This window comes from Paramormyrops kingsleyae, chromosome 2 (assembly GCF_048594095.1).
Source record: "Paramormyrops kingsleyae isolate MSU_618 chromosome 2, PKINGS_0.4, whole genome shotgun sequence".
NCBI lineage: Eukaryota > Metazoa > Chordata > Actinopteri > Osteoglossiformes > Mormyridae > Paramormyrops > Paramormyrops kingsleyae.
The window spans coordinates 30,526,601-30,540,108 of record NC_132798.1 but is presented as its reverse complement, the minus strand read 5'-3'; the positions used below and the strand labels follow the sequence as shown (position 1 = coordinate 30,540,108).

At 36.8% G+C, this 13,508-nt stretch overlaps 1 protein-coding gene across 2 annotated transcripts; it reads left to right on the top strand.

The window, feature by feature from the left end:
* The first annotated feature begins 5,460 nt into the window (after positions 1 to 5,460).
* Positions 5,461 to 13,052, top strand: fgf5 (fibroblast growth factor 5). 2 transcript variants are annotated; one of them, XM_023820701.2, is made up of 3 exons: positions 5,461 to 5,802; positions 8,549 to 8,631; positions 11,741 to 13,052. In XM_023820701.2, exons 1-3 carry the CDS (start codon positions 5,586 to 5,588, stop codon positions 12,113 to 12,115), a joined length of 675 nt encoding a protein of 224 aa, XP_023676469.1. In that variant the 5' UTR covers positions 5,461 to 5,585; the 3' UTR covers positions 12,116 to 13,052. The 2 variants fall into 2 exon arrangements, with proteins under 2 accessions (XP_023676469.1, XP_023676468.1); XM_023820700.2 differs by having other exon boundaries at positions 8,528 to 8,631.
* The last annotated feature ends 456 nt before the right edge of the window (positions 13,053 to 13,508 follow it).

The window sequence follows — 13,508 nt, the reverse complement described above, 5'->3', positions numbered from 1 at the left end:
TCAGTTTCGAATAATTGTACTGAACTGAACTGTTCGTCTGATTGCTCATCCAGAACATTTTCCTGACGGGAATCACCATGGAAGGATAAGCAATAACAAAATTATCTGTTAGCGACCGCAAATTCAGCGGGGAGAAGCTGTACGTTCGGTTTTAGTTAGATGCTTCTCACATGTTTGAATATATAAAATGTCATATAAAACCCATGTCTACCATGTTCAGTAGCTGCGAGTTTTAAAACGCCAATTTTAGAATCATACAGAAAACAACAATAACTGCTTAACTTTTTCCTCGCGGTAGTGTTTAACTGCTCTGAAGTAAATTTCATATTGACTTGAAAAATAACATGTTCAACTTCACCATAATATTTCGGTCTACAAAGCATAATAATAATAATAATAATAATAATAATAATAATACAATTCAAGCAGGTTGCGATGAAGCAATGTCATCATTGTCGTGTATTTCCTGAACACAATGGTTCAATATTCAAATGAAATGATATATTTGATTTGTCATTTCATTGAACTACATAAATTCTATTACCGAATCATGTGTGGCCTGTAACCTAATATAAAATCAATTCTTAGAACAGAACAATTTTCAGTGCAATTCGTTTGGATCGTGAACAAATTAGTGCAACTAAAGCGACTGGCAAGTACCGCGCTGAAGCGGAAAATTGAAACTGACCAGAAACCATTATTATTATTATTATTATTATTGTTATTATTATTATTATTATTATTATCGTTGTTGTTGTTGTTGTTGATGATGATGATGATGATGATAATGAAGACGATAATGTAAAAACATAGGCCTATCCACTGATTTCCGTATCAGAGGAATTATTCTGACCAATTTAACAGACCTGCCAAACGTGCAGAATGACATCACTTTAATCTCTTTTATGAACAGAATCTAAATGTAATCCATCAATACCACGTGCACGTAGGCCTATATATACTTACCTTTTGTTTTCGTACTGTAATTTCAGCCAAACAAATTTAATCGGTCTGGCTGTTCGTCAGCCAGCTCATGCTTATCACCTGAACACGAACTATTATTTTTATTCACTAATTTTTCTTAAACACAAATATATCCAATTAATCACTTTACCCCTACTAATTAAAGTGAAATGGAGGCGATTGTGACAAATATCGCCGAAGTAAATTCCCTTTTAAAATCTTAATTTTTAAAATTAAGCAATTGAAACCTTTATATATATATATAGCCTACATTTACATATTTACATGTCTCTGTGCGTGCAGTATTTAATACAGTTTTTAAATACGTTTACTTGCGTATGTCCTACATAAACACTAATAATGCGCAAATCGATAAAATTGTCCAAAATCAGCTAAACAGTGACACCAAGCTTTCGTTTTGTGTAATTCCGACTGTACTTGATACTTGACTGTACCGTAAAATAACAGTGAATCAGACAGTTTCAAATGTACGCACTTATTTTTGGGATATATACAGCCGCGGAAATAAATAAGCAAATCTGCATTTTTTAATCCTGGTTTAATTGTGGTTCTGCTGAAAGAAGGCTATGCAGAGCAGCAGGTCGCTTCCAGGTTCACATTTTCTAAGACAGCAGTAAAGAAGAACAATGTGAAGCAAGAGACACTGGATATGACCAGAAACCAGCCAGGTAGAGGGTGGAAGCGACATTAGATGGCCAGAGATGACCGTTAAACTTATCCAATAGTTCCTCATGGATCGAGGATGACATCATGTGACCTTCAAAAGGAATGGGAGACATTAAGTGCAGGTGTGAAGTGCACTGCTAGGACAGTATCAGGCTCCTAGAAGCAGGACTGAAGACCCATAAAGCAAGGGTGAAGTCCTTCATTAATGAGAAACAATGAAGAACCAGGCTGCAGTTTGCAAAAATATATATTATTCTAAGACGCACGTCTATAAATTGAGACATGAGTGAAACAAAAATGTGTGCTGTGGTCTTTTAATTTTTTCCACAGCTGTATACATAAGCCTATGTGTATATAAATATATGTGAAGAATAGCATACCATATGTCATGCCTTTACATAATTAGGTGTATATTATTGTATATATCTCGCTATAGGATTGTGCAAATAAATGGCATTACCATAGCAAATTATAACAACATTTAAATGTGAGGCAACAGCATCACACACATAACACGCGTATGGAAATAACTTTCCAAGAATGCCTACGTTCTTTATCACCTCTGACTTTTATTCTGTAAGCACAATTCACATAGTCCTGCAGGGTCAGAATGGCTGGATGTTTCTTATCCATACCATCAACTAATAAAAACAAATAAAAATCTTGGGGCAAATATTATGTATCAAACCATTTCTATAAATGTTTGTTTTATAGGTCTTCCTACGATGCAAAAATATTATTTTGATCGGATGCTTTACCGTCTATTAAATCAGAATTTAAGCATAAGAATTTAAGCTGAGAATTTAAGCTCATGTATGTTCACGTGATTTGAAGAGAGCAGTAATTTATGTGAGATCAGGAGAATGGAATATGGTGTACAAGCTGTTGCATGAAGATCCCCTCTAAAAAAAAGCTAAAGAAAATACGCTCTCCTTCATAAAAGAAGAAGTCTGAAATCGTGTGGAACAGTTTCGGGTCAGAATGGAGAGCAGAAGCATGTGCCATGAGGACTTGGCAGTGTGGAATGGTTTATTATAGCAATTTCCCTTTTCAGGGACAGATGGAAATGTGGTAGGATTGGGGCCAGCATGACACATACATAAACACAAAATCCGGAAGTTGGGTTAACAACAAAAAAGTAAGAAAACAGGGCGCATCAGAATATATATTTTCATAGATCTGGAAACAGGGGGTATCAATCTAAACAGATAAAGCCGGTAACTTCACCCTCTCTCTTTCTCTGGAGGTAACTGAATGCCTTATTGCCCCAAACAGTGTAGTAAAAACTGCAGTACATTTAGTCAATTTTCCACTGAAATGCAACTAAAAGTCTTAAAGTAGGATAACTAATTTTTTCATAAAGGTACTCTGTGCAGAGTAATTTTATTGTTAAAATATGATGGGCATTAACATCTGTAGTTTGGAAACCTTAGTTTCTTGAGGCATGTGATAATTGGTTTTCTTTAGACAAAAGAATTATACAAGAGAATCAGCTTACAGAATGTTTTCAGTAGTTATGGTCTCTATGTGTTAGGGCTAGGTTAGGGTTATACTAAACCCAAAGGCAGAGTTTCTTTGTCTATCACAGAATGGACTGAGGCCAGCGTGTGCAAAATAATGAATCATTATCCCCCAAATTAAAGGCAAGACTTCTTGCTTAAGAAAATGTTTAGATTGGCTTAGTGATTAAATGCTTCATTGATGTGTGGAATGGTTTAAACTGCACAAAACACTCTTATTCTGGGATGTCTCTCTCCCATAAAGCAGAATTCTGAGAAATTCTGTTTAAAAGACCTTGGGTAAGTAAAATCCCAGCACGTCCAGGATATAAAGGTTAGGGCTGAAATAATTTTTAAAAGCTGAGAAATAATTTTGTTGCATAATGACACAGTGAAAAAGAAATCAAAACTGTGAGGTAAAATGAGTAATCAAAACTAGCATGAATAGACAAAAGCAATAAAGGGATTGTTTTCAAAGTCTTAAGAATTAAAAATATAATGGAAAGTAAAATAAGTGTGTTTTGTATGTCTCCCTGGGGAATTTAGTAGGTCTTAAATAAAGAATGCACTGCTCCTCTTAAACATAATCCTGTCTTGATTATGTGTTACATGTGTCTCAGAGTAAACGCTTAGTAAGCCGCTTTCGATGGCTGATTTTCCTTCCAGCTGAGTTCTTAATTAATTAGCTTTGATTGAACAGTTGATTGGATGAACCCCACAGCCGGTGAGCCGAAGACTGAATAAAGCGCTTTAGCCGATGGATGGCAATAAAGCTGGATTTGTGTTTGGTCAGAAGAAACATGTAATGTGATAGTAATGATTGTTCAAAGATAATACATCAAGTGCTGGACAAGAATGAAAAAAGCACTGGGCCCACGTAGGACTGCCATTCCTGCCTTCTGCTTTTAAAATTCCATTAAAGCACCATGTTCAAATTAAAAATGAGGCATTGATTTTTACACAATAGCTTTAATCAATGATATCTGATTCACCAGCTTATTTGCAATATTATTTTGTAATATTATTTCTAAAGGCTATGCATCATTTGGGTTTATTTTTGGTGTCAAAAGCAAAAACCTTCATCCTGTATTTTATTTATCCATCCATCCATCCATCCACCCATCCCTAGTCCATAACTGCTTATCCAGGAGCGGGTTGCAGGGACCCTGGAGCATATCACAACAAGGGGACAAAGTAGGGGACACCATGCATAGAATGGCGTTCCATCATAAGGAAGAAACACACAAGACAATATTTCATACACTCACACAAAAATACAAAACAGGACACTTCATTGCTGTATTTTTAAAAACCATTTACTGTGTACATATTACACCATGTCTATGATGTGTTTGGCAAAAGCTGTTCTTGCTATATTTTGATAGTGTGGGAGCTGGTGGACTTTACCGTTCTGCATATCAATACAAAATTCATTAATCACAAAACAGCTGCCGTGCCGAGCTTTTGTACTGAAGATAGGTTGAAAAGCAATTTCTGACTGAATAACACAAACTGAAAAACAAAATTCTGTTCTTTAATTTCCAGGTTTAAAACTTATTCAGTGAAGATTCATTAAAATAAAGAATATGTGTAATCCTGCAAACACTCGGGGTCCTCGTATTATTTGAAAAACCTTAGCCCTGGTCAGAAGAAATGAGAGATACTGTATGGTGTCACATTGGTGTGCAGAGAGCCGAAGCTTTGACAGTGCTGCAGCAGTAGCGTGGTGGGGGTTAATAGAAAACGTGAATGACTGGCCAGATGAACAAATACAAATATCCTTTTTAAATAAGTTTATTTTAGGGGAAGCTACTAAAACGTTAACACTAAGAAATGCGTGCTTGCATGGCATTTTCACATCAGTGCCGCGGTAGGTCTTCAAAGTGTACAGAACAGACGTGATAATTTTTATGAAATGTATTTACGAATTTCTGCATCCATGAATATCCTGGTGTCAAAGCAGTTCATACTATCTTTACCATTAGATAAAGGAATATTATATTATTATGCAATATAATATTCTTTTGGAAATAAATGTTTGAACTTGGCACATTTGTTAAAATTGGACTTATTACTCGGTGTTATTTTCCCATCAGCTTACACTTCATGTACTGGTTCGGTGTTAGCTCCAGGTAACGTGTATTGTCATTTTCCTTATTTTGGCTTTTTTTAATCAGTCTTAGGCAGGACTTTTTAAAGCGAAAAATCTAAATGAGACGGCGACCTTGAAAACTCAGGCACGCATCAAGCAGTGAGATCATTTGTGTTATAAATATCTTCGTGCCAGCAGATCTACTCCAGCTACAGAAGCCTGGGTTATACCCATCAAGGGCTGTAACTACATCTGTGCAGACACAGTCCCCCGTGCACGGAATACGTGAAGGACAGCATGCTAGAGCCATTCTAGCAATAGACAAAGAGTCCCGTTTTGGAAGAATGAGCATTTATTTTTGCTTCATTCATGTTGTATTTTTGATTTGTGCAGCCGCGTCAGCTGAATCCGAACAGGTTTTGGTGGACGATAAACTTCTTGAAGGAGGTAGCAGTCCGGGGCGTAGGACTGGCACCCTGTACTGTAGGGTTGGCATTGGTTTTCATCTGCAAATTCACCCGGATGGTAGAGTCAACGGCAGTCATGCGCCAGACCACTTGAGTAAGTTTCTACCAATGGCTTGAATTTTTTCCCATCGCGTCTGTTAAGAAAAGAACAGTTAGAAATTTTATTCGTCAAGATATATTTATCATTATCAACACGGATAATTTCCTAATTGTAGACATATTTACATACACGGTTTTATTGCCATTTATCAATCGAATGTACACTCATCGTTATAAGGTAATAACCGAAATTAATATATAGCTTCATATATTTTGACATTTTACTGCCCATTTGCAAATAAATACAGTGATATTTCCTGAGGTAAAATAACCTGCAAATAAGAGGAAACAAAATTATTCTTTGGGAATTATTGAATGAAGTTACGGTTTTATACAAATCAACTTCCGTGTTTACTAATGTATACAGCTGGATATTTTACTGGAAAAATTCAGTTATACCTATGGGTAAAGTGACGGTATAAGTAGCCTTGCTGGTCTTAATACCCACTACAGTCCTTGAAAAGTGGAAAAGCTATATAATTTAAAAAACATAAATATGTATTTTTACTTTCGTATTACTAATAGATATCAGTTGCAAGTACTGAGAAGATAATCCATATAGTTTCATATAACAGTGCAACAGTGTAACAAGTTACTGCAATCCATATTTATTTATTTTTATTTGATGTTATATTAATAGCCATCCATTCAAACCTCTTCCAACCACTTATCCAGAGCAGTGATGCAGAGAGACTGAAGCATATCCCTGTAAGTGAGGAAGCAAAGCAAAGGGCCCCCCAGGCAGGATCACGCACTCAGAAAAGCCCACAACCACACTCTTTAGAGGCACTATTTCAGCAAGAAATGCACGTGAACAAGGGGAGAGCATGATCTCACAAAGACAGGACAGGAAATAAAACACAACTAAAGAGCTAGCCACTTAATTTCTTATGTTGCTTGAAAAATATCTTTTATAAACACCTAATATACCGTGAAATACAATCAGGTGAAATACATTCTTGAACACTTACAATCAACAATACTTGAAAAGAAGGTTATAGAATAAATCACATGTACAGAAATGAAGCATACATTACATCCTGAGACCTACCACCAGTGTTCAGCGCTGATGCCAAACTATGACGTAGGAACAAATCACTCCACATTAATTATCTGACAGCTTCCTCTAAAAAAACAGCAATTTGCTTTTCACACCAATCTTTTATCTTATCAAAGAACAACCCCCATAGTACTGCAATACTTAATACTGCAAAAGTATTGGTTGGCAGCAGCTGGCAATTGTGCAATATGGACATAGAGTCAGAAGTTAAAATGGAGACTTCAATAAAGGAAGCTAATTTAGGGCCAAATGGATCCTTTTGATTCAGGCCTTTATATGTACAAGTACAACCTGCGATTGAAGTAATTATTCACAATTTAAAGTGATGTCATATACAGCTGGAGAAGAGTCCCCCAAGTAAGGACTATTCCTAGACATTAAAATAATACTTAATAATACATAATGTTACTCCTCCTCAATAAATGTATAGAGAAGTCTGTGAGATGGGCAGTTAATACTGACAATACTGGTGTCAGAAGCGCGAGGGGAAACACAACAACAGGTCCTGTGAATTTGGTGAAAAGGGGAGAAAGACGAATATTTTACCAGCCAAGATCCGACAGCAGTGAAGTGGATGGGGAAGGAGAGGGTTAGGGATGATTAGCCAAAGGGGAATACAAGACGGTGCCTTATAGAGTAGTGGTGAGATAGCTTTATTATTTTATAATGCCTAAGCCGGTCTTGAAACTTGGAGTGCTGAACAAAAAGTAAATATCTGTGTCTTCATTTATATCAAAAAATGAATAACACTGAAAGTGTTTTACCATACTGTGGCATTTCTAAATGATGGACAAACTAAAGGCACTGAACTAAGCAGGGGAACTGATCTGAGCTCTTCTTGATCTGAGCTTGTCCAGAGTATCACAAAGTAAATGAAAAGGAAATTCTTCTGCTGTACTGCTGCTATACAACTGCAGAGGAACCATACATCCTTCTTCCATAAGCACTGAATCAGTAAAGGGTGATGGTGAACCTCTCACAGGAAGCAGAGGGCAGAAGCAGGAGAAGCAGGAAGCAGGGGGCTTCGCGGATGGGGTGTCAGTCCATCGCAAGGCAGACACTAAGGACAACCCATTCATATAACTGCATGTTTTTGGATTTAGGGTATCTGCAGGTACAGGTAAACTCCACACCAATAGAGCAGGAAGAAACCCATATCTGACTCCTGGAGGTATGAGCCCACTGAGCTAATAATGCACATTCAGGGCGGAAGATTTGAATCAGACCCCCATGCTGTGTGTGTGGAATTTCTATGTATGCCTTCAAATGTATTCTCCCCTATCCATCCATCCATCCATCCATGGTATGGGCTCCTGGCCACCCTCTACTAGATAAGTAGTCAGAAAATGGATGGATGGATGGATTGATTTAAGAATTGTAAACCATATGTAATGCTGGTAAGTATAAATGGTATATGTTAATCATTCCCACTTGAGAACTTATATTCTCCTATTTCATTTATTACTGCAGTAGATGCCATTTAATATTGTATAATTGCATAAGTAAGCTGTTATTTTGAGGCTGTATTGCAAGTCAGTTGATGGCTGACACTTCTTCCTGAAATGCTACTTTTACGTCCATTTCAGTCACACTTTTTAAATGCTCAGTTCCTCCCCTGTTAACTAAATTGTGTTGATTTGGAATGTGCTTACTTATCCAGGTTTGCTGGAACTCTTTGCAGTTTCTCAGGGCATTGTTGGCATTCGAGGAGTTTTCAGCAAGAGATATCTAGCAATGAATAAACGGGGAAGACTGCATGCTATTGTAAGTATGAGTATACCATTATTCTGAAATCACATTATATTAGGAAATAACGCACAAATAAATAGAAACAAATAGAAACAATTGCTACTTTAACAACAATTTTAAATATTTGTGTAAATAATATATGGGTATCTATGTAACTCCATTACCAATATAGGTACACTAGAAAGGTAGGTCTACTGTTATATTTTAAAGCTGAATCATTAAATATACTGAATCATTCATTTTCAGTCAATGCACAGTTAAGACTGAAGAACTACATTTCTTTTACAGAGTACTCTCTAATTTGCCGATTCTCAAACCATGGCAAATGGTCGCAAGGCAGCGATGCAAATGTAAGCGTTTTAAAACCAGGAAGCTGCTATGCTGATCCATGATCAGATTTCCCAGCCCCATCCTAGAATTAAGCTATATAAACAGGTCTTGGGTCTGCAAATGCTTAACGCAAGACTAATGAACACTCAACCAATCCAAGAAGCCAAACCACAGATGCTTAATTTAAAATTCACTGGCACATCCAATCATATTTGAGCGATAGGCATCGATTGGCGTAAATTGCAGAGTGCACTGCGTGCTTGATCATATCTTTAATTAAAACCTATACTTGATATAGGGTCGCGACTGAGCTGGCATGGTAAAAATTGGGCTGGCATTGGTGCAAATAGCTTGAGAACTACTGCTCTAATTCATATATCACCATCACATGACATGCCTATAAAATCATTGGTTAGTAATGTGTAGCTTGATAGAATTGAAAACCACATTAAAATGTGATATGTTAGAAAATGTTTGATTTATTGTTAGTTCAACAAAGATAACATAACGTTCATGAAATTTTTTAGGATAAAAAAGTTGTAGGTATTCAATAGACTGAACCAACAAATGCTGTTATATATACAGACTCTGCCCAGGTTACAAAGGTCCATGTTACGAAATTTCTATTTTACAATGGATATGATTCATCACTGCATGTAATGATATATTCAACACTTTATTATAAAATAGGCTTTGTGTTAATGATTTTGCCCAACTGAAGGCTAATGTAAGTGTTCTAAGCATGTTTAACGTAGGCTAGGCTATGCTATGATGTTTGTTAGGTTAGGTTTACCGTATTAAAATGCATTTTTGCCTTATGACATTTTAGGCTCACGATAGATTTATCGGAATGCAGCCTCATTGTAACCCAGGGAACGTCTGTACTTTACTCCTCCTCTTTTCTCTGAAAGATAGCAATTTAGGCAGGGTATTTATACAGGGACACTTTTTAGGAGCCTGGGAAGAAAGAATTACATTAAAAATTCAACATTCCATGTAAAAGGGATTCTTGGTAACAATGTTGGGGATCTGCAGGATCACAGTCGATCTTGCACTTAACATCACTTTCTCAGGTTTGTCATCATTCCCATCATTCAATTCTGAATTTCTTTCCCTAAAACTAATGCATCTACTGTTCAAAAGTGCCTGAAGCGATTCAGAACTTGCTGGCTAAGAGTGTCCACTGAAGGCCAGATCAGAGGTTGTGGTTTCCAGAAAAAACCAAATGAAATCTCTGCATGCATTTTTCTATTTTTTAAAGAGATGTATTATTTCATTGTTCTCTTTATCCAGATACCATCTAACTCGTTTGTTCCTGGCATGTTTGATGATCATTTATTTGTGAAAGCAAGCCTGGACAGTGAATTCAATATTTCTGTGATTGATTATGGTGTAAATTACTACAGTTCAAAAATACATATCCACTTTCTACAGGAAATTATAGTGATGTTTCATATTTTATAGTGAACGTATCCATTATTAACAGCAGACAATCTAGATAAATTGTTCATGCATTGATAGAAATACACTGAGAACAATGTAAATTAAATAACAAATAAATCCCCCTTCAAGTATATATGCAGAGTCCCTTGAAATAGCTAACTGTGATGTTTTAAAAGTACCATAATGGCACCATTTTCTGCTTTGTTGCACTGGTCAGCAAAGCGTAACTGTTTTATTATAAATGCAATTAAAGGTTATTTTAGGAAACATTTTTCATGGAGATTTTTTTGTATTTTCCCACCACAAATATCTTTAGAACTTTAATTAGATGCAATGAACTTGGCAAAGGTCTTTTTAAAATCAATGTTTTTATCTGAAATATTGTGTACATTGAAGATTTGTCCGAAATTCTCCCACCAAATAAAACAATAACTTGAGGCAATATTTCTTTTTTGTGTAAATGTGACATTTTTGAAAGCAAAGCAATATATCCTGTAATACATCTTCCTCAGCATGTAGTTTGAATTACTTATGATAGCAAACTTTGTATTGTTTACAGTATTTCTAGAGGCAGATTTCATTATGTAACCCATTTTGACCGGCTCTGGTTCCTTTTAAGCATTTTGTGGGTGGTGTTTTGTCCATTGCACTATTGCCTCAAGGGGTATTTATTGCCTATAAAGTATTTCTTTGCACCTCCACTACTTTGTCGATGTTTTAGATTTTAGCAACTTTGTGGCAGAGTTGTTTCAAAAGGTCCTCAGCCCGGTTGAGTAAACACAAGCTGGTGCACTGTAGCATGATTCATCAGCAACCGGAGGACGGGCACGACCCTCACCACTGACAGCCAGTGACATGAAGATTCCTGACAGACTGTCATTAACGCAACTGCAGAGCAGAGAGCAGCCTCAACCCCTGCCAATAACACATTTGCACCTTAGCAGAATTAGGTAGATGACTAATTCCTTACATAAAGAAACATTGTAAAACAATAATATCTGGTCTATTGTTCAGAATTTGCCAGAATTTTCATGTTGTCAGCCTTGTATTATACCCATAGTGGAATGAATTATTGCTGTCCATTTGATGACATATTTGTTTTGTATAAGAAAATGATTACATAAACACAAGGGATGCAGACCAACAGAATGGTGAACCATTCCCCTTGTTTAATTCACTTTAGATCTTTCTAGTATTCCGTGCTGTGCTGAGAGAGGTCTGGGCTTTCAACTCCTGGTGTAGCCGTCAGGGTCATTATCCTGTGCACTCCCTGACATTATTTTAAACTCATGGCTGTGAACAGTTATTTTGCTTAAAGGTTATGTGTTCCACTTGTTTTGTACCTTTTTAGGAAAAGTTCACAGAAGATTGCAAGTTCAGGGAGCGATTTCAAGAGAACAGCTATAACACATATGCCTCAGCAACACACAGGAACCACCGGAGTGGGCGCGAGTGGTTTGTGGCGCTGAACAAGCGGGGCAAGGCGAAAATGGGCTCCAGCACCCGTGTGAAGTCACAGCATGTTTCCACACATTTCCTGCCCAGGTTTAACTTGCAGGAGAAAAGTGAACAAGGATTCACCATCACAGAATATAGCAAAGAGAAGACCAAAGCCCCACCAGTCCAACCAGTCCAGCCAGTACCCCCTTCACCAGTACTTAGGGTAAATTCCGGACCGAAACGTTTGGGAACAGTGAAGTACTGGCCCAAATTTAGATTTGGGTAAAAATGTGGTTTGTGGATTCATTGTGAATAACATACATGGACATTGCCATAATGGCAGATTTAATTTTATACATTTTAACATTTGAATCATTCTTGACTGGAACTATATGCTGTTATAATAACAAGAAAAAAGGGCTACAAACACATAGGTACCTGTTGTTGATGAACACACTTCACCATCCAATTTTTCTGCATTTATGTCGTGTCAGTACCTTCTTATGTTTATTGTTTTATAAACCACCATAGGAACAAAATGTATATATACATGAAAATGCAAAATTGAAATATCAAAATTTAATAAGGAGCTTGAAGCCAGTTGTTACCACTTATATTTTGGTTATTTGGTAGTGGTTATTTTATGTATATACAGTGGCAGCATTCGACTGCTCTTAGTCACACAACAGGCCTATCAATCTGAGTTTAATTTCTAAAGGAGCACCAATTTACTGAGCTGAAGTCCAGCCATGCTGAGGTCTTTGCTCCTCAATGGCATTACCATTTTGTTCCTTAATCAGTCCTGTTTCACTTTGGTCCAAAACCATTTGACTGTTCAGCCCATTATGAGTGACCTTGTGGGCATTAACTTTACTACAGGGTGCTGACATGGTGTTCGGGATTAATAGCTGGCAGCTAAAGTTTATTATCATTCTTACTGTTCATGAACATCTTAAATGTATCACTACTAATTCTAGGTGGTGCTATAGCTGGCACATCAAACACAGTTTATACAGTTATGCGAGAATTGCTTTTGTCTATGGGCTTGGAATATTAGCCAGAATGAGTATTATTTTGTATGAACAATGCATTTAAAAATGCTGCAATTTTGTACTTCCAAAATAGTCATCCTGTCACAAGAACTGAAAATGATGCACTTTTATTTCAACCCAGGATGATAGTATACTTGACTAATAAAATAAACAACCAATCTTAACATTGCAGATTTCAGATTTTTTTTTCTTTTCTATTTCATTGTTTCACTTGCTCTTGATGTGTATTGTTCAACAGCATTTTGACATTGACAGTGTCCTTCTTGGGTTCTACTTTGTCCTCTATAAGACCCAAACGATTATCTCAGTTTAACTTCTATACCCAGACTAAGATTCTCTGTGCAGCAGGGAGTTTGAGGAGAGTGCTGAACATCACATGCACTACTTTTACAGTTATTACTCTTATGGGTGGCAGCGGGACCTACAGATGCCTCACTGGTGCACTTCCGGTTACTGTTGTTTGTGTAAAGCTGCAAGCTGCATAATTTCTCAGGATCAGAGACTCTAATTTCTGAAGAACAATTTGTGGCATCACTCTCCCTTTGGAGACCATGGTTTGGGATTTGTGCGGATCCTTAACAGGTATAACACACACTATGAGGAATTTGGTGTATTTGTATATAACAC

Bases quoted from the DNA above. Each gene is read 5' to 3' on its own strand.
- fgf5 (XM_023820700.2), top strand. From the start codon at position 5,586: ATGAGCATTTATTTTTGCTTCATTCATGTTGTATTTTTGATTTGTGCA. The intron at 5,803-8,527 runs GTAAGTTTCTAC...TTACTTATCCAG, and splicing joins TCATGCGCCAGACCACTTGA to GTTTGCTGGAACTCTTTGCA. The intron at 8,632-11,740 runs GTAAGTATGAGT...GTACCTTTTTAG, and splicing joins GGGGAAGACTGCATGCTATT to GAAAAGTTCACAGAAGATTG.